Below are 21,075 nucleotides of genomic sequence, written 5' to 3'. Positions count from 1 at the left end.
CTCAACCACCGAGCCACGCCGCTCTAGCTCAGTGGTTCTCAACCTTCTGGCCCTTTAAATAACAGTTCCTCATGTTGTGACCCAACCATAAAATTATTTTCGTTGCTGCTTCATCACTGTCATGTTGCTACTGTGATGAATCGTCACGTAAATATCTGATCTGCAGGATGGTCTTAGGCGACCCCTGTGAAAGGGTCGTTCGACCGCCAAAGGGGTCTCGACCCACAGGTTGAGAACCGCTGCGAGCTGCACCCAAGGAGGGGGTGTGGGAATGCAGATTATGGCCAGGTGGTCAGCACAGGGAACCACCTGGACGCTTGTGGTTGGCCCCTGACGTTGTGCCCTGTGGGGCAGACTAAGCCCTCAACCTGTGGGGTCCGATACTGCCCCCAGGTGGACAGCGTGGGAACTGAATCATTGCAGGACACGCCCCTGGTGTCAGGAGCCAGGATTGGCTGGTGGTGCCAGGGAGCCCTGTACTGGCCAATTTCCTCAGCTCCCCTCCCTCCCCTCAATGCTTTCCCTGGGAACTACCAGGGGCTGGAATCCAGCAACTTTTATTGGTCAAAGGATGTGGAAGGCATCAGCAGTACCTATGGTTTCGCTAACAGACTCGTTTATAAACCAGCCTCCCACTTCTCTTTAAAAACTCCTGCCTGTGAACGAAGGACGAGGGGCATGGACAGGCTCCTGGGCCGTGCGAGCAGCTGTGCACAGGCGCAGCCGGCACACGACCAGGATGAGGCACTGGCCCGGGAGCCCCGTCTGAGAACCGGCTTCCTGCTCTAACTTTCCAGAGTGAAATACTCAGGCTTTTTAAACGCAAAAGGAAAAGAGCTAAGACGGATGTTTCATGCCATTACCTCCCAGGGCGGTACTGCCGCTCGCTCGCTGTCGAACAAAACCAGACAGCAAAGCAGCCGCAGCTGCGGGTGGCGTGGACTCAGCTGGACCTAGAGAGGCCAGTGGAAGAGCACATCCGAGCGAAGATGCCTTTCCCTTCCCAGCTGCGGGTCGTGCTGTGTGTCAGCGGGAAAGAAAGGTTCTATTTATATGTGTTTTTCATTGACGTTTTAAAATATTAGAACGAGTCCTTCCAATACCACATACATCGTCAACCTCATGTGAGTTAACCGCGTGTGGACTTAATGACTGAGGCTTGAAGGATTCAGCAGCACCGCACGGAGTGTCTCAGTGGCATCCCTTTAATATCGACTCCATTGAGTGGCTTCCTTAGAAGGAACACGGGACAGTAACAGGCTTGGAAAGCGGCAGTGAGGCCTGAGCCCTGAGTCCCCGCGCAGCACAGCAGCCAGGAGTGGCTTCCGGCAGGAGGACCAGGGGCCCGGCGTGGGCAGGTGTGCGGCCCAGGGGCCACTGTCCATCACCCTCGCTGAGCAGGAGTTTGGTGAAGGCCCGGGGCCTGGGTGGGCCACAGGGCCCAGAACAGCAGGGACCCGGCCTCCCTCCTGAGTGGACCCGGATGGAGATGCTTTCAAATCAACAGAGTGCGGGACAGTCAGGTTCGGAGGAAAACTCCACTTGGACTTTATTTTGGTACGTGAGCAACTACTGGGCAGCGTTCCCAGCGAGGCCCCTCGACGCCCCGTGGGCGGCGGCAAATGGAATGAACCGCGCTGCCTTGGCCACTGCCGCCGAGTCGAGCAGGTCACGAACATCACCCACCGTGCGACACAGCCAGCGCGATGGGCAAGGCGCGCTCACACCAGCAGGCTTTCGTTCATATGATTACAAAAAATAAAATATTGGACCGCCGTTAGTGTAACATTCTATTATATCATACATGAGATACCATGCTGTAGGGACACGGGCTCGAGTATATACAGTACACAGCCAGGATTAACCCCAGGGGAAGGGCAACATGGTTCAGGACAGTTTACATACATGTACACATCAGTGGCATTGTCCATGGAATTCGGTTTACCACGTGGTTTGCTGTGCACATTTACAGGCTTACATACACCCAATCATTTCTTTTTTTTTCCGCACAAAGATCTACTTCTGCATAAAGTAGAAAAGGATGGTGGTAAAAAAAAACTTCTTCAAGCTCCAACAACTGTTTCCCAAATACCACTGTTCGAACACCTAAAAATATGAAGAACAATTTAGAAATATGCATAACTGTCAATGTACAAACAAGCAGTTTAAAACCCTAAAGGGAGTAGTGAATACTTCCAACTTTTATTTAAATGTACGCCCATTAGATAATGTTGACTATATGTAAAAAGTCCACTGTGGTAAATGGGAAAAAAGAAGACGTTTTAAAGTTTAAATCTTGCTGGCTAGTTGGCTCAGTGCTTGAGCGGTGATTTATGAACCAGGAGGTCAAGTTCAATTCCCGGTCAGGGCACATGCCCGAGTTGGGGGCTTGATCCCCAGTGGGGGGTGTGTAGGAGGCAGCCCATCGATGATTTTCTCATTACTGATGTTTCTCTCCCTCTCTTCCTCTCCCTTCCTCTCTGAAATCTATAAAACATATTTTACAAAGTTAAAGTCTCCACTTGCGAATTTGACAAATGAGCCTCCTCTTTTAGCAACAGGAACATTCATTTAGACTTTAATTCACCCCAGAAAGCCGCCTCACCGACCTGAAGGCAGAAGACTGATCCTCCCAGCAACTCCCGCCCCCTCCTTCGCTCCTGAGCAAGCGCCTCAGGATGGCCCAGACTGAGAGGGGTACGTGGTTCTTTTTATGCACTGTTGGATTTCATTTGCTAATTTTTTTTTTTTTTGAGGATTTGTGCATCTATGTTTGAGATATTGGTCTGTCGTTTTCTTGTAATGTCTTTGGTTTAGGAATGAGGGCAATGCTGGCTGCATAGAACGATATAAGGAGCATTTCCTCTGCATATGCCCTAAGAAAGAGATTGTAGAAAATCTGTGTAATTTCTCCCTTAAATGTTCGGTAGAATTCACCAGTTACCCCATCTGGGCCCGATGCTTTCTGTTTTGGAAGGTTTTAATCATTGGCTCAATTTCTTTGATAGATATATTAGTAGGCCTATTCTAATTGTTTCTTCTTGTGTGAGTTTTGACAAATTGCGTCTTTCAAGGAATTGGTCTATTTCATCTAGGTCATCAATTTTATGGATGTAGAGGTGTTCAGAGTTTTCCTTTTAATGTCCATAGGGTCTTCTTAGTGATGTTCTTTTTTCACTTTTGATATTTGTAATTTGTGATCTTTTTTTCTTAGCTTGGTTAGAAGCTTACTGATTTTATTAATCTTTTAGCTTTGGTTTTGTTGATTTTTCTCTACTGATTTTAGTTTTAATTTCATCAATTTCTGTTCTAATTCTTATTTCTTCTGCCTGCTTTGGATTTAATTTGCTCTTTTTTCCTCCTTTTCTCTGTGTACACATAGGGGACTGTATGTAGGTTTTCTTTTCCAATATATGCATTCAATGCTATATATTTCCCTCTAAGCACTGCTTTTGCTGCATCCCCCCAATTTTTATGTTATGTTTTGATTTTCATTTGGGTTAAAAAATTTTTTTGCTTAAAATATTTTAAAAATTCTCGAGATTTCTTTTTTAACACGAGTCATTCAGGAGCATGTTGTTTAATTTCCATGTATTTTGGATTTCCCAGTTACCCTTCTGTTTATTCCCTGGGTCTGAGAATAGACACTGTGTGGTTTGTTTTCTTTTAAATATGTTAATGTGAGTTTTGTAGCCCAGAATGTAGTCTGTTTTGGTGAATGTCCCACGTGAGCCTGAGAAGAGTGAGTATTCCACTCCTGAGAATACCTAACACTTAATGATGTAGCTGCAAAAGGCATGTAACAGTCCCTGCGTGAAGCACGTATGGAAGGCCAGGCAGTGAACAGAGTGCGGGGGGGATGGGGGGGGGCCGATAGGGGGCCCAGCAGGGACCCTGACGGGGGCACCTACCTCTGCCCTCCAGCCGCGTCTAGCAGCCGCACTCCTGAGCGCCCGGGCCCTGTGAGCGGCGCGGTGAGCGCAGCTGCCTCAAGGCCGCGTCTCCGTACTGGATGCCGGAGCCCATCCTTTCTGGGTCCAGCTCACCTGAGGAACAAGCAAGTCTTTTAAAAAAGGTCTTTGTTTCTGTGATCCCCAAATATATTCAGGAACAAACATCTATCATGCACACACACCCCTGTTTCTCATAAAGAGGAAAACATAGATACATGCAAGTTTCCTTGCACAGGCACAAAGGTCTGAAGGGCACAGAGAACTGGTAACAATGGCTGACTTCAGACGGCAGGGACGGGCGGGCAGCAGGGGGAGGGGGCCTGTCACTGTACCCTTTCTTTGTAGTTGAATTAGGAATCCATGTGACTATATGATGCATACAAAGGTAAGTTAATGTAAAATTAAACTACAAAGACAACCCTTTTCACCCATCAGGCCGGTAAAATGACACCAAGTGTGACCACACCCCCAGGCGGGGCTCAGTGGAAGGAGCCTCTCATTCATGGCCTGTGGTGGGGAGGGAGGGCAGGCTGCTGCAGCCCCGACAGGAGGTGGCGGCCTTTACCTACATTCCAGAAGCTGGGGGTCCCTGACCAGCAAGTCCCCCCGGGAACTGATCCTACACAGACATTCACACGCGTGAAATGACTGATAAAAGGTTATTCACACGTTATTTGTAGCAACGACCCACATGCCCAAGGAGCCCGGCCCAGTGAAGGTTACCTGATTCGATTTTGTTAAGGATTTTCCTTGCGCACTGAACAAAGGCCTCTTCCACATTCTCCCCCGTCAGGGCACTCGTTTCCAAAAACATCAGTTCTAAAAGGGACAGGAGACAAAATGCACACCCATGTTTAGGAGACGATCAGAATTCCCCAATTCCTAAGAGCCTGTTTAGTATTGCCCTCGAGTAGCAGGTGGACTGTCATTTATTACTTAAAACCATGTAGCTCTGTAAATATAAAACCAGTAAGTGTCAATATCCATTTTTAAATGTTAGAAGCAGCCTGCCCTTTTCTGAGAAGCACTGGCATCTGGTACCAGCACCTCCATCTGTGGGCGAGAAGGAGCAAGCCAATGCGAGGTGAGGGCCCAGGCTGGCTGCGCATACAGATATGTAACAATGAGCTTTACGTCACCCCCAGATATAACGTGCAAGTGTTTACGTTTTGGGGTGGGGGGCTACACTGCAGCTTGTCATTCTGACCATGAGGAGGGCTTCCGAGAGTTCCCACTTCTGCACAGAGCGACCCAAGCTCCTGCAGAACCTCAGCCTCTGGGACCACAGTTCCCCACGTGGGAAAGGAGGTGCCTTTAGATGACACCTAACCCCCCTGAGCCTCCACTTCTGAGCTCTGTATTCCTAACCAGCCTCTTTATGAGCTCATGGTGGCTGATGTTCGTTCGTTCTTTCTTTCATCTATCTATCATGTATCTATCTTTTTAAAATCCTCACATGAGTATGTTTTTTCCATGGCTTTTCAGACAGAGTGGAAGGGAGGGAGGGAGGAAGAGAGAGAAACATGGATGTGATCTGATACACCATCTTAGTGTCAAACTACATCAAAAACATGACATCATCTGACTAGAGCCTTTAAGAATTTTGTTATCCATTTTACTTTAAACCAAGACCTGTAACATGTAAAGATCCTAGCTTGAAAGTCATCACAGAACGTTAACACCTTTGCTTTTATCATCACAGTAACTGTACGGGCAGACGAAATACTGTGAAAATAGCCTAAATGTCTCAGTCTGCAGCCAACAACTGGAAGACCTACTTTTCCTAAATATAGTTCAACCTTAAAACCCCAGGAGCCATTTTACGCTGAAAGCAATGCTATGACCCCCACACCTGCCATCAGAGCAGCGGTCAAAGGTCACTTGCCATTTTCTTGAGCGAATCTGGAGGCTTCCAAAAAAGTCACTTCCCGGTCTGCGTCCAGGTCCTTCTTGTTCCCGCAGAGGATGATGACGATGTTCTGGCTGGCGAGCATTCTGGCATCTGTTAACCAATTAGTAAGCGCATTGTAGGTTTCTCGGCTGCATAACATAAGATTGTGAGAATAATACATGTATTTTATACAACCAGCAACTCTTCCCGCTCGTTCACACACTCACACTGCACCAGCCATGCCAGGGGCGCGCCAGCCCCTCTAGGCAACCAGACAGCCCACCGGCCCGTGCACACCACACCCACAGGGTTCGCTCGGCTGCTCTCTGTTGCCCCGTGAAGGTGCAAAAGGAGAAGTCCCTGCGTCCATCCTTCATTCTGCAAACACTGACTGAGCTCCTGGCACTCCCTTGCTGCAGGTCACGGCGGGGCTTTGCTGATAGGCGGCCACGGTGATTCTGTACAAGGACGCCTCTCCTGGCACCTGTGATGGCCTCAGCCTTCACGCTTCGGCCGCCAGCTGCGCCTGTCGCACTGGTGAGTGGGGTGGGTCAGGCCGGAGCTGCGCACCTTTGTCAGAGCGCCTCATTCCCACACACAGGCAGGCATGTGCCCTTAGAGCAGCGCCCTCTAGTGGGAAAGTTCCCACCCAGAAAGACCCAGCGGGGAGCGTGGTGCCGGGTGTCTGAGGCCGCCCCGGCCATTAGGGTTTCTGCAGGAGGCGAGTTCCAGCACCTGCACCACGTGGCTCCTGAGCACGTGAAATGGTGCGAGTGAGACCTAGGAGCCGACTTGTGAATGTCCTTTCATTGTGACATGGGATGACAGATACACATAGGACAGTGCAGGCTGGGATCCCTATGACGTGCCGGAGCTTTGCATTAACTCACTGAGCTGCCCGGTAACCCCATGAGGACCACACCATCACCCCGTGTGACAGACAAGGAAGCTGGGGCACCTCGCCTGAGGACGCCACACGTGACCAGAACGGGACTAGCTGCCAGGCGACGGGAGCCACAGCCTGTGCCCTCAACCTCGGTCAATGTCAAGTGTTGCAATAGCCCTGGCCGGTCTGGCTCAGTAGATAGAGCGTCAGCCTGCCTACTGAAGGGTCCCAGGTTCAATTCTGGTCAAGAGCTGGGGTTGTGGGCTTGACCCCCAGTAGGAGGCGTGCAAGAGGCAGCGATCAATGATTCTCTCATCATGGATGTTTCTCTCTCTCCTTTCCTCTCTAAAGTCAATAAAAATATGAAAAAACGTATTGTTAACAGTTTACTCAGGTGAGGCTGCCCTTCGAGAACCTTCAGGGACGTGTCAAAGCATCGTGTTAACAAACACGGAGATGCTCCTCTGACCTGACCAACATGCTCCTTTACGGGTGCAGTCCTGGCAGGACTGCTCAGAGCCTCCGAGGCTCCAAAGGAAAGGGCGAGGGCTCCCCGACTCCCAGCCCCACAGCTGCGGGGCAAGCCTGGGCGCAGGTGCGCCTGGACCGGGCGGCCGCCTCTCCCCGGGGTGGGCTGCGTTACCTGGTGATGTCGTAGACGAGCAGGGCCCCGGCGGCGCCTCTGTAGTAGCTCCTGGTCACGGACCTGAAAGAGGCACACGCGCTCACTTTGACCACCGAGAGCCGGGCCACTGAGCACCATGTTCCTGCTCAGAAGCACCCGCTGGGCCTGGCAAACAGCCAGGCGCCGCTTTAAGAGACACGATTCAGAATCTGAACATATGAGCAGCTGTTCTTGTCTAATCAGGTCACAGGGACGACGGGGGTGGGGACACTGGCTGGGACAAGTCGTTCTCTAAGAGGTGCACTGCCTCCAGACAGACTTCAATGGACCCTTTAGGTAATGGACGCTGTACCCGGCCAGCGAGGCTCAGTGGCTGAGCATTGACCTAGGAACCAGGAGGTCACGGTTCGGTTCCCGGTCAGGGCACAGGCCCGGGTTGCGGGCTCCATCCCCAATGCGGGGTGTGCAGGAAGCAGCCCAGAAACTGACTTTCTGCTTGTTTCTTAAAGCTTCTGAGGTGAAGTCCCTAATATCTGAGCACAGGGCTGGGGGGCCGCACAGGTTAGGAGAACATAGTCATTGACCATTTCTAACGAAATCTTCAAATAGTTTCATCACGTTAGAGAGAGCTACCTGAATCGCTCCTGGCCGGCTGTATCCCATATCTGCAACTTCACGTATTTACCACCAACATTTATTATCTTTGAACCAAATTCCACTCCTATGGTATGATTGGAGTCATCTTTGACTGGAAAAGAAAAAGAACAAGACATTTCATTCTAGAACATTAGGAAGCAGGCTGACAGATGTAAGCAAGCGGCACGGAGGTCAAGGCTTAACCAATGGAGAATGCCATTCACGCATTCATTTCAACGGTCGGCTGGTGAGCACGCACTGTTTGAAACACAACGCACAGTCCCTGTTCTCAGAGACAACACAGTGCTTTCTCAAACCCCTACGACAAACCAGACATTCACAGCCTAAGCGCGAGCCGAATGCGGCCGGGTGCCCGGTTCCCGCTGAGCTCACACCGGAGGCTGCACTACATCCCCGGGGCCGCCTTCAAGGACCCACTGCCCAGGACAGACCTGCGACTCGGCCAATAATGAGGGAGGGAGGGTTTCAGCTATTTGACTGGTAAACATTCTAAAGAAATAAGAGGCAATAAAAAGCCCCCCAAAGAAACTTAATGGAGACCAAAGATTAGGGGGAAAAAAGATAAGAGTAAACAAAACAAATCAAAAAGCAGCCCCCAAAACAGAACTCTGCGCAGTGCAGCTGTGAGCTTCCAGGGGCGTGTGCTGTGCGGCAGTGTTCTGGGATGGACTGTAGGCGCAGCCCACACCATGGGCCTGGACGGCAGGGGAGCAGGCAGACAAGCAGTTTGCTAACCCCACCCGCAACGAGCTGCCTGCAGAACGTGTGGTGCTGAAGGACAAGGTAAACGTGCCCCTGGCTACCAGGCCACCGACCAGCTTCTCTTCACACTGCAAGACAAAGGTCACTGCACAGAAGCCCGGGACCCAGGTGACAGCTGAGCTTGGTCTCCTGCAGGCGGGGGTCAAGGTCAACACGGACTCCCTTCCGGTCTCACGCTCAGGCGGTGCAGAGCTAGCGTGGACCTCCGTTAGAAGCAAGCTACCAGCACACCTCGGAGTCAGAGCCTTTAAGGGGTGATGACTGAAGGCCAAGGGCGTCCTGCTTCACCGTGGCCACAGGAAGGCGGTGGAAGCGGACCGTCATTCTCGCAGGCCATGCTGACAGCCATCGTCAGGAGGTAGGGGGCGACCATCGGGGGAGGGAGAGGGGCCGGGCAGGCTGGCACCTGCCCCAAGGTCCTCTGGGTATTTGTTCTGAGACGGTACGATGCTGTCTCAGCAACTGGTAAGGAAACACGGACCAAGCGCCCAGTGCTCATCAGTAACCTGGTCCGTGACTCACACCCGGAGCCACGCCACTCAACAGAGGTCCCGACCGACTCTCGGTGTATGGCAATGAAGGCACAGAAGCCATTGCTAGAGTTTTATCCATCCTTGAAGCTCCTGGCCACGACACCCATGCTGCCTCTCTCCCTCCATTCTACCCCTCACCCGAGGGATCTCATGCGAGGTGGGCAAAGGCCGGTGACAGTTGTTCGTATGGAAATAATACATTAATAAGCGATAATACAAGAATAAAACTGGTTCCCACACTCACAACTGTAAATGAATAAAACTGAAATGCTAACATGATAAAAAGTCAGTCATATTACAGAGAGTTCAATAACAAACTTTTAACATTATTTTCAAGTATTTTAAACTATGACTGCTTTCCTGAAAATACATTCAGAAGTTGGGCTCTGCACTAGCAGAGCAGGAGATGCGCCTGGAAGACATGTGTGGACATTGAGGCTCAAGGTCACTTACATTTTTTTTCAATAAACTGATGAAGCAGGCACGACTTGCCAGTTCCTGCATTTCCGATAACCAGGAATTTAAACAGGAAATCTGAAAAACAAAGACCGTGAAAAAAAACCTTAAAACAAGTGTTATAAATTTAAAAATATAAATATATTTTTTCTTGATTTCAGAGAGGAAGGGAGAGGGAGAGAGAAACATCAATGATGAGAGAGAATCATGGATCGGCTGCCTCCTGCACGTCCCACACTGGGGATCGAGCCAGCAACCCACGCATGTGCCCTGACTGGGAATCGAACTGTGACCTCCTGGTTCATAGGTCAATGCTCAACTGCTGAGCCAGGCCGGGCCACTGTTCTTTGTTTCTTCTTTAGACAGAGGAATGCATTTAACTGGGGGTGTTATTTTCCATAACATGGAAATAAAGGGCTTCCAGATGGGAATGAGTTAGCCTGACGCAGCATCGGCGGCCTGCACTGCCGTGGTGACCCATTTTGCCTTTCCTGTTGGCAAAAAACCTGAGTTCTGCTTAGCCTGGGGCTGCAGCACCAACCCCGCTCCCACCCCACTGTGACCCCAACCCGCGTGGCCCTACTCCGGCTCACTGTGGCCCTGCTCTCTATGCCCGCCTCCCTCCCTCCGACACCCCACTCCCTTTCCAGAACCAAACCAAGCCCTCTCTAGCTGCCTCCCCCCTCCCCCGGTGGAGCCCAAACAGTCTATTTCTCTGTGATGCTTAGCTATGACTTGTTTCTTCAGACTATATCATCACTCAAAGATGAAGTCTATTCCACCCCAAATGATTTTCAAGTGATGATAGGCAACTAGAATTATAGAATGGTGCCATTAGAATTGTTAGCATTTAAAGGTACCAACAGTTTTATGCTTTTCGTTGCATTTTAAAAGCAGGCCACCCCATGCTCATAGCAGCATTATTCACAGTAGCCACAAGAAGGCAGCAACGCAAGTAGCCATCGAGGGCTAAATAAACAAAATATGGTCTGTGCACACAAGGCAATATGACTCAGCCTGACAAAGGAAAGACATTCTGCACATGCACATGCATGAATCTGGAGGACATCATGCTAAGTGGGGTAAGCCAGTCCACTTCCATGAGGGACCTAGAGGTCATCGCACTCCTAGGGACAGAGGCAGGAGGGGCTGCCAGGGCTGGGAGGGGAGATGGGGGGTCAGTGTGCAATGGTAGGAGGATCCGTTGGGAAAGGAGAACATTCTGGAGGCAGTCACTGCAGGCGACCTCTCCCTCCCAGAGCAGAGCAGACTGAAAGCATCCAGCAGGCGTGTGAGCTGCAGGCAGGAGGCATCAGCCTGACAGCAGGAACCGGGCGGGGCGGGGCGGGTGTGTGCAACCTCGGATGCGGGTCTTCAAGGAAAGGCAGGCCCATCTGGTTCACGAGATGACCTTTGACCCCTGCCTTCCCAGCTGCTCCCACAGGCTTTTGCTTTTAAGGATTCAAAGGTCAGACCGGAAGCAAGGGCGGACGGCCTTGGCTGCAGGGACCGTGGCCTCAGCTGGGCAGCTTCCCTGGTTTCTGGCTCAGGGCAGCCGGTGTGTGATACCAGCCACTGAGATAAGAAACACCAAAGGTCTGAGGAGGAATCCGTGCGGCAAAACGACGACATGTTCAGAGAGATGATGCTTAAATACCCATGAGCCAGCACGGCGGGGACTCGGGGAGGCAGTTCTTATCAGGGCCGACTCTGAACAGAGAAGCTAAGACAAAGGTGCAGTGTCCTGCCCGGCCGGTGTGGCTCAGGGGTTGGGCATCAACCTGGGAACCAAGAGGCCCCAGTTGATTCCTGGTCAGGGCACATGCCCGAGTGGTGGGCTCGATCCCCAGACCCTCCCCATCACCCCCTGAAAGGCAGGTCAAGGGCTTGCAGAGTTAGTGAAGGTTAGAGCTGCTGATGGAGCATGTCAGGGAGGAGGTGGGGGGACAGCAAGACGAGGAGCCAGGTGACCCTGCCGAATAAGGAGTGACCAGGTCACCAGTGAACGCAGTGAGGGGTTAGCAGAGCACAGGACGTAAGATGACCTGGACTTCATATGACAAATGTTTGGTGTCCGGGCTGGGGGGATGGAGCAGCAGCCTCGGTGACAGGTTGGCCTAGGAGGGACGGAAGGTGTGGGCAGCAGGAGAGCAGGTGACCGAGGAGGCAGGTAGAATAAGAGGGGAAGGGAGGGGCAAAGACTGCAGAGTTAGTGGAGCGTACTATTTATGTTTGATCATATAGAGTCCATTAGTCAGAGGCTGGTAAGTAAGCCTGGCTTTAGAACTAGGGGTGCTCATTTAACAAATATTTACTTCACTACCAAATGCCAGGCATTTGAATGTTTGCTGGTCACGGATTCGATCACCTGATACACCTGTCAGCACAGGAACGCGTCAGCGCCGGGGCCCCAGGCCATGTCTGGGCTCAGCACAGTCCCCACAGGGGCGCCCAAAGCCCGTCTTTTCCATCTGTCACCTCTATGGCTGACCACCGCCATCTGATCATCAGTTTCTCTCTCCAGGTACCAGGCCATCCTCAGCCAGGCGGCAGCGGCCCCCAGCTCCCGAAGCCCAGCCTGTGAACTGACCAGGCGCACCACTTCCTGAAAGGACGCCCGTCCACCCTCTAAGATGGATGATGCTGTCTGCGAATGAGGCCTTCCTCCCAGTCGCACTGATGTGGTGACGATGGGGAAGGCTGTGACTCCCACCACAGGAAAGGGGTCCACTAAGTCTTCGAGGTTCCTGTGCACCTGGCCTCTGGACCCTGTTCTGTACCCGAGAGGGAAGTCCATCACCCCTCACACGGAATCACACAGGGCTCCTGGGTTCCCTGAAGCTGTGTTTGGGAACCACACACACACAGCGCGATGGACAGAAAGCCGCCTCAACACACCCCACCCCAACCCCCCACCCCCGCCGGCTCTCAGAGAGCGGATGATCTGGTCTTCAAGGAAAGATGGGCTTTGTCCCAGCCGGGAGTTGCCTGCGCTGAAGAGCAGACCCGCACACTCCCGGCCGCGCGGAGAAGGGCCTGCAGCTGGGGAGGGTCCTGCACTTGCCAGCGTGAACGATGGACAGAGAACAGGCCTAACACTAAGGACACTGCAGATCATGATGTTTTTAATTGTAACAAAGAAGAGAGATGCCTTGTTTGTAAGTCCCAGTGTCTTTCCTGCGTGATTAAAAATTCATTTGCAAACGATAAACTTCCCTCTAAAGTATATTCTCATTCATAATTCATGAGCATTTTATGACTACTGCTTTTTAAGACTTCCTAAGTGCCCAAAGCACAGCGTAGAAGAGAAGAAATAAAAGACAAGCTCCCTAAGTCCTGTCATCCGAGAGGTCACCGCTGTGAGTGTAGGGCTGCACCTGGCTGGTTCCTCAGCAGTCATGCCCATCACTCCCAGGGAGGTGTCTGTACTGGCTGAATCTCTCTCCCTTTGCTTGGCAACCTTGAGGGGATTACAAGGAGGAAAGCGTGCGGCCACAGTGCTGACTTGACTGGCCTGTTGTGCTAGAGCCACCATCCCTTAAGCCCGGGTGACCTCATCCAGCCTTTCCACAGCAGCCTGCACGTCCCTTTGCTTTAGTCCACACTCACGGCTCCAGAGAAACAACAGTCCAGTCTTCTTCAAACAGCAGGGGCACAGCCCACGCCAGGCCGGGCGGGCAGAGCGCGCAGTGAGCATGGGCCTTGCACAGACGCCTGTGCTGACTGACTCTATGGAAAGGCCCTGCCCGGCCGGCGTGGCTCAGGGGCTGAGCCCGACCTGTGATTCCGGATCAGGGCACATGCCCGGGCTGTGGGCTCGATCCCCAGTTGGGGGTGTGCAGGAGACAGTGATTGATGTTTCTCTTTCACCAATGTTTCTCTCTCTCTCCCTCTCCTTTCCTTTCTGAAATCAATAAAAACATATTAAAAAGAAAAAAAAGAAAGGGGCCCAAAGGTTGAGACTGTTGGTGATATGATCAATTACGGAAGAGATATAACTATTATCATAGTGAGAAGTAAAGTTCACATTATGCCGACATGAAATTGTCTTTCCAGGAGCTCATTAACTTATCCTGACTTTTCTGTGAAGCTGTGGCTTAAGTCCCCAGGGCCCTAAATAATGTCACCAAGTCCCCTTCTAATCACCCCCCACCCCCACCCTCACCCAGGAGCTGTCTCGCCTCCTGGTGCACAGGAGTCAGAGGCTGTGGGCCAGGCGCTGAGCAGGGGCCATGCCATGAGCTAAGCTGCTGCGATGAACTTTGGGACGCTGGGTTTTCTTGCTTCATAATCCACTAAACCAACCTCAACTGAACCTTCCCTGGACGCTTGTAGGGTAAACAGTAACCTGAACTATGTGAAGAGGTCAGTTTAAAAGACGGAGAAAGCAACGAGACTCAGGAGACCAGGATACAGACCAGGATACGGGAGGATCAGCGGTGGTGGCACTGTGGGAGGCGCACGGGGAGGCGTGGGCTCTGGGTGGGCAGGCGGGGCTGCAGAGGCCTGGAGGGGCGGGGAGGGGCAGCGGGCAGGGGCAGGTGAGGGAGAGGCACGTGCGATGATGCTCGAGGGCCTGGCTGGATGACTGGGCAGATGACAGGCCCACCCGCCAGGAGAGAAAGAGAAAGAAAAGGGTTGTCACGTTGTCTCTTAGGTGAGTGAGCACACGGGAGACAGACGGTGGCTTAGAGGAACAGGTATTGTCTCCCACTCGAGAGGCTGGAGTCCAAGTCAAGGTGCTGGCCGGCCAAGCCCTCTCTGGAGCCCCAGGGAAAGATCCTTCCTCGCCTACAAGCTTCTAGTGGCTGCCAGCCACCGGGGCGACCCCCGGCTTGAAGATACGTCACTCCAGTCTCAGGCTCTGAATTCACATCACATTCTCCATGCAAGTGCCGGGGACCAAATGCCTCTGGTTTATAGGGACACCAGTCACTGAATTAGGGCCCATAATCCAACAGGACCTCGTCTCAACCTGCAAAGCCCCTATTTCCAAGCAAGGCCACAGTCACAGGACCTGGGGTTAGGATCTGAGCATGTCTTTTGGGGAACATAGTTCAACCTGTAAAAGCCTCTAAACCAGCGGTTCTCAACCTGTGGGTCGCGACCCCTTTGGGGGTCGAATGACCCTTTCACAGGGGTCGCTAAGACCATTGGAAAACACATATAATTACATATTGTTTTGGTGATTCATCACTATGCTTTTATTATGTTCAATTTGTAATAATGAAAATACATCCTGCATATCAGATATTTACATGACGATTCATAACAGTAGCAAAATTACAGTTATGAAGTAGCAACGAAAATAATTTTATGGTTGGGGGTCACCACAACATGAGGAACTGTATTAAAGGGTCGCGGCATTAGGAAGGTTGAGAACCACTGCTCTAAACACACACACACACATTCCCGATAATTCTTACATGGTAAATACTATAATACTTTCAAAACAAAGCACAAAATAAAAATATTAAGGGTATATTGTAATAACAATTAGCATAGAACCAACAATTTGTGTTGTTTCATAAAGTATTTTCACTGTAGAAAAACTCCAATGTATAGAGATTTGTCTTAGATTTTTCCTATCAAATTGCCTCAGCTCTTAAAATATTTTTTTCGTAGCATTTTCTGAACTTATACTTTAAAATAATATTTTTAATTGATTTTAGAGAGAGAAGAAGGGAGAGGGAGAGAGAGAAACATCGATGTGAGAGAGAATCATTGACCAGTTGCCTCCTGCACGTCCCCTAATGGGGATTGAGCCCACAACCCAGGCAAGTGCCCTGACTGGGAATCAAACCAGCAACCTTTTGGTGCAGGTGAGGAGGCCCAACCACCTAAGCCACACCTGCCAGGGCTGCACTCCTCATACTTTTTAGCTCCTTTCTGAACATCATGGCTTGGTACTACCTCTTTGATTTGTTAGTCTATCTCACAACTCTTGGTATCAGAAACGACTTTATTTATTTACTTTTAAATATATTTTTATTGATTTCAGAGAGGAAGGGAGAGAGAAACATCGACGATGAGAGATAATTATTGATTGGCTGCCTCCTGCACACCCCCTGCTGGGGATCGAGCCTGAAACCCGGGCATGTGCCCTGACCGGGAATCGAACCCAGGACCCTTCAGTCCGCAGGCCCACGCACTGAGCCAAACCGGCTCGGGCCAGAAAGGACTTTAAAGTCAATCTGCAACCCCCCAAGGCTCAGCTGCTGGGAGCTCCTAGGCAGGCCCAACCCACACTAACTGGCCAGGGCTTTAAAAATGTGGTGAGTCAAACAACATTTGGGAAACATTGTCAATTTAGGACATTCAGATAGAAGGTTTCAATCTGAAACCTGTGCATTGAAGATTGCAAATTTGTATCACACTATTATGTAAAGTATATATTTTCCACGTGGTTAGTCTGGCTTTAAAGCAACAAAATGTTGAACACCACTCAGCCTATGAAAGGTGAAATACTGCTTTAAGGTGGGAAAAGCAGGGAGATATGGCTGATTAACAGTACACTGTAGTGGTGGCTCTTTATTTTTCATTTTATCCCGGTGAGGTGCACAGAGCCCTCTTTCCAGAAGAGAGAAAGTGAGCCTAGACAGAAAGGACTGGAAAGGTCAGGCAAATATTGTTTTTACCGGCTACTGAGACGAGTTCCGGCCCTGACTGTTTTCCTTTGGGGGAAGAATGCCGTGCACACAAGGTCGATAGGGAAGGGGACGGCGCCAGGACTTGGTTCGGGGTGATTTTTAACTTCAGGTTGACATTTCCAACTACCACACTTGCTCTTTCTGAAACGAACTTTCTAGTGGCTTCCTCTATTACAGGAAAAGGTTAAATTCCGTTGGTACCAAGTAAAAGCCTATTCGGGAGGTACCACGAAATAAGAATCCTAATGATCAAAGCCTTGTGGTCAGAACTTCACGTTTCTGGGCGGCTCAAAAGTTCAAGGAACTCTGAAGGCAAGTAGGGATGGGCCAGCCACGCTACACTGTAGCAGGGTTCCGGTTCACAGGAGGCAACAGAAACAGAAGGGCCCCATTTCCTGCGCTCCTCCGCCGCTCTTGCTCACTCTCCACCCCCACTCGGGGGTCCACACCTCCTCCTGAGCCTCCTCCAGGCTCAAGAAAAAAGGGGCGGTGGGGTCAGGGGCACTTGAAAACCAAGAAAAGCAAGAGTGTATGTAACCCCAAACTGCTAGAGAAACGGGTCTGCTTTAGAGATGGGACTGGGATGCCCTAGCACAGCGACCCCCTTTGGGGGTCGAACGACCCTTTCACAGGGGTCGCCTAAGACCATGGGAAAACACACATATAATTACATATTGTTTTTGTGATTCATCACTATGCTTTCATTATGTTCAATTTGTAACAATGAAAATAGTACATCCTGCATATCAGATATTTACATGACGATTCCTAACAGTAGCGAAATTAGTCATGAAGTAGCAACGAAAATAATTTTATGGTTGGGGGTCACCACAACATGAGGAACTGTATGAAAAGGGTCGAGGTGCCGAACCGGTGTGGCTCAGTGGATAGAGCGTCGGCCTGCGGACTCAAGGGTCCCAGGTTCGATTCCAGTCAAGGGCATGTACCTGGGTTGCGGGCACATCCCCAGTGGGGGGCGTGCAGGAGGCAGCTGATCGATGTTTCTCTCTCATCGATGTTTCTAACTTTCTATCCCTCTCCCTTCTTCTCTGTAAAAAATCAAAAAAAAAAGAAAAAAAAAAAGGGTCGAGGCATTAGGAAGGTTGAGAACCACGGCACTAGGAGAACCTGGGACCACGTGGGTGCAATGTTCTAAATCTAAAGCCTTTGCACCTTTGACAGCACAGGGTCCTTAGGAAGCCAGCAACTTCCCCAGGATCCCCGAAGCCTTCTCAGGAGCAGACCCCTGCCCCCCCAGGGTCACCAGGTATGCGCCCATCACAGGAGCAAACTCACTGTGACCTTTTGGGGTCCCCTCTGCCTCGCCCTTGCCCTTCTCCCCAAGGCTTCTCCCCCCAGGGCTGCGGGGCCTCAACCACGCTCCCCTTGGGGGACCTCCTCTCTCAGGGCCTGGGCATGTGCAGTTCTGCTGTGCCGGCTGGGGTGTGTCCCCTGGGGGGCCCCTCAGGCTGGGTTAGGGCTCTTTGTTGGGGTTCAGCATCTTCGTAAGGCACATTCACAGACCACATTCCTTCCGAGGTCCTGCCAGGGCTTGAGCCGTTCATTAGAGTCGTAATTGGATTAACACTGTGCCCCCCCCCCAGGGGCCCCTTGCACACGCGCCCTTGCACACACACACTCCCGGGGGCCCTGCGGGACCCTCGCGGGGCGCACAAACTCCGAACCCACACTCGCCCAGTCTCCCACCCGGGCTGGTGACCCCGCCTCGACCCGCGGACGACGCCGAGGTCCACCGAGCGGCGCGTGCCTCCCACGCGGGACCGAACAGAACCGGGGACACCCAGCATATGGGCCGGGGGGGGAGGGGGCGCTCATTTATTCGCAGTTATATTTGTGGGGGTGGGTGCTCCCCGGGGAGGCAAAGGTCACACACACACACACACACACACACACTCAGGACTGTGCCTCTAGGGGCTTCTGGTCTTAAAAAGACGCGTTTACAAATGGTGATCATGCAACCAGGAAGGGGCACCGAGAGAGAGAGAGGCGGTCTCCGAGGAGGCGCTGGGTCCGACTACCTACAACTCCTCGCATTCAGGTGCGAAGAAAAGCATCGCCGACCGGGAGGGATGGGGGGTGGGGGGGTCAGACGGGGCCGCCGAGGCGCCCGGACACGCAGGCGTCGCCCCAAGTCCTCCCATCCCTCCCTGGGGACAATGCCGCGCAGGGACGGAGGCTCGGCTGCGCCCCCAAACCCTGGGCCAGGAGCCCGGACCCCGAGGAAACGCGGAGAAGAGGAGGAAACTTGGGACGCAGACCGCGCCCGCCCTCGGGCCCGCGCCCCCCGCCCGCCCGCCCGCCTACCGTAGGTCTCGGACATGGCCGTCTGCGACATCTTGGGAGCGGCGCCGCCTCTCGCGGGTCACGGCTGCAGCGCCGGCCGGGCGGCGGGAGGGGAGGGCCGGGGTCGTCCGCCGCGTCGCGGTGGCGAACGGCGTGGGGCGGGGACCGAGGAGGGAGGGGCCCGCGGTCCCCAAGGCAACCGCCCGCCACCCCGCGGCTTCGGCCCAGCGGGACTGCCGGCTCCGCGCAGGCGCACTCCGCTCCGCGCCGGCGGGACGGGCCCGGGTGGAGGAGGGGGAGGGGCGGAAGGAAGCGCGAGGCCCCGCCCATCCGCGGTTGCGCAGGCGCACTCCGCCCCGCGCTCTGGAGACGGGCCCGGAAAGAGGAGGGGGAGGGACCGCAGGAGAGCGCGAGGCCCCGCCCACCCGCGGTCGCGCAGGCGCACTCTGCCCCGCGCTCTGGAGACGGGCCCGGAAAGAGGAGGGGGAGGGACCGCAGGAGAGCGCGAGGCTCCGCCCACCCGCGGTTGCGCATGCGCACGCAGCCCGGGCGGCAGGCTGAATTCAGAGTGGGCGGGACGGCCCCGCGGGTGGTGGGGGTTTGGGCGGGGGTGGGGGGGCACTGGGGTCCAGCTTTTGGCCAGAGGAGACCCCGTGCCCGCCCCAAGGAGAGAGACAGCCCTTTCGCCACCGGGATCCGCCTCGATGAAGAGGTCGTCGCCGTCTTTCGGTTGTTGTATGTTTGCATTTTCACGGGATCCCACTCGCAGCCGTTGGGAAACCTGGATGCGGGGTTTTTATTGCGTGAGCATCGGGCAGCCCGCATCGTCGTGGCGTGCGGCTCTCGGCCTGGAGAAGACATTCCCGCGGCTGTCACGAGCCGCCCGGGACGCTGGTTAACGTGTCACCAGGAGGCCAGCCCAGGGCTGCAAGCTGGCGAGGCCTCCGCTCTGCACCTGCCGGCGCCCTCGGGTCGGGCTGCGCTGGATCTGGGCCAAACCCGACCGGAGCTGAAGGTGTCCCTGTGCACCAGGGGCCCCGCAGCCTGCGGACTGGGCCCCACCCCCCTGTGCGTCCCAAGGTGGACGACCTGGCTCAGCGGCAGGAGGCACCCTGGCCCTCGGCTGGGGTCCGAGAGGAACTCAGAACCCCCTTGGGCTGGAAATGGAGAAATCAGCACACCGGTGAAGGGCATTTTGGTTGGGAGGGTGCGTCCTCTGAGCATGATCGGCGTCACGTCATAGCTCCTAAGACCCAACCGCGTTCAAAAGACACAGGAGGAGCCTAAAAATAGGCCTTGGCCGAGCTCCCGGGTGACGTGGGCCGTGGGGGGCAATGCCAGGAAGTACACCCCCCACCCCCACCCCAAGTCCATTTGGTTCCATCAGATCTTATCTGAGGCTGTCTCTCCTCTTCCCCTATGTCTACGTGGCTCTCCCATTTTGTTTTTATTTCGGATCCTCCTAGCAAATAAATACCCTGGCTCCCAAATCGCAGAGAAGGCCCCACGCTGGGATCGTGTGGGAGCTGTCATTGTCTGCAATTATTGCCCATATATTCCTGGCTCAGCGGCTCAGGGATGTTATTGCTTTCTCATTTGGCTTTCTGCACCTTGGGTTTGGCATACACTCCTGAGCCAAGCAGACCGATTCCGATTAAAAGCTATTTCAGAAGGAAAGAGACAGGGACCCCATTCTTTAGACCCAAGTTTTCTTCCTACCAGAAACTTCGGTGCATAAGAAAGGTCTCCCCGGGTTACAGCGATCGCTCGCCGGGGCGATTGACCGAAACCGGACCCCGAGAGCTCTGAAACCTGGACAGGGTGATGGAAAGAAAAATTAAGCTGCTCTTTCAAAGCGGAGAGCGGTTTTCTATCCCGTGGAAAACAAAGACTTCATCGGCCTTTGGGAGTGACTATTTGTCTCCGAAAAGCCACCCAAAGAAATCATTCAGTTTGCAAATATAAAAGCCAAATATGTCAGCCAGAAAAGGAAATTCATTCTCTCTCTCTCTCTCTCTCTCTCTCTTTCTCTCTCCAGCTCGGTCCTCTCCTTCCTGGGCCCCTAGGACTCTCCTGCCTCTCAGCTCAGAGCGAGCTGCCGCCTCCTCTCTCTAACCCACAGCGCGGTCTCTGCCTCTCTAAATACCATTGGAAGCTGGTGCGTGGAAATCCCTCCCTTGTCCAGGCTTCTATTTACAGTTGCTTATCTCCTCCACCAGGAAGCCGGCTAGGCTTCTTCATACGAATACGAGAAAAACCCAACATTCACACCTCCCAACAGCTGCTAGAGGGATCCCATTACCATGTAAATATACAACAAGAAAAAGAACATTTCTCTTGTCAAGCAGCCCGTGTTGG

The 21,075-nt window shown here is 52.8% G+C and overlaps 1 protein-coding gene across 1 annotated transcript; it reads right to left on the bottom strand.

Annotated features, from left to right (window-relative positions):
* Positions 1–2,013: 2,013 nt before the first annotated feature.
* RAB4A (RAB4A, member RAS oncogene family) lies at positions 2,014–18,933 on the bottom strand. Its single transcript, XM_070401120.1, has 8 exons — positions 18,739–18,933; positions 9,761–9,841; positions 7,989–8,103; positions 7,374–7,436; positions 5,839–5,993; positions 4,677–4,772; positions 3,912–4,046; positions 2,014–2,106 (listed from the first exon to the last, which is right to left on the bottom strand). The coding sequence occupies exons 1-7, from the start codon at positions 18,767–18,769 to the stop codon at positions 3,931–3,933; spliced, it is 657 nt and encodes a 218-aa protein (XP_070257221.1). The 5' UTR covers positions 18,770–18,933; the 3' UTR covers positions 2,014–2,106; positions 3,912–3,930.
* Positions 18,934–21,075: the final 2,142 nt, after the last annotated feature.

Source organism: Myotis yumanensis, unplaced genomic scaffold (assembly GCF_028538775.1).
Source record: "Myotis yumanensis isolate MYYU_CA2020_CCGP unplaced genomic scaffold, mMyoYum1.0.hap1 SCAF_22, whole genome shotgun sequence".
Classification (NCBI taxonomy): Eukaryota; Metazoa; Chordata; class Mammalia; order Chiroptera; family Vespertilionidae; genus Myotis; species Myotis yumanensis.
The sequence above is the reverse complement of the archived record's forward strand: the minus strand, read 5'-3'. Positions and strand labels throughout refer to the sequence as shown.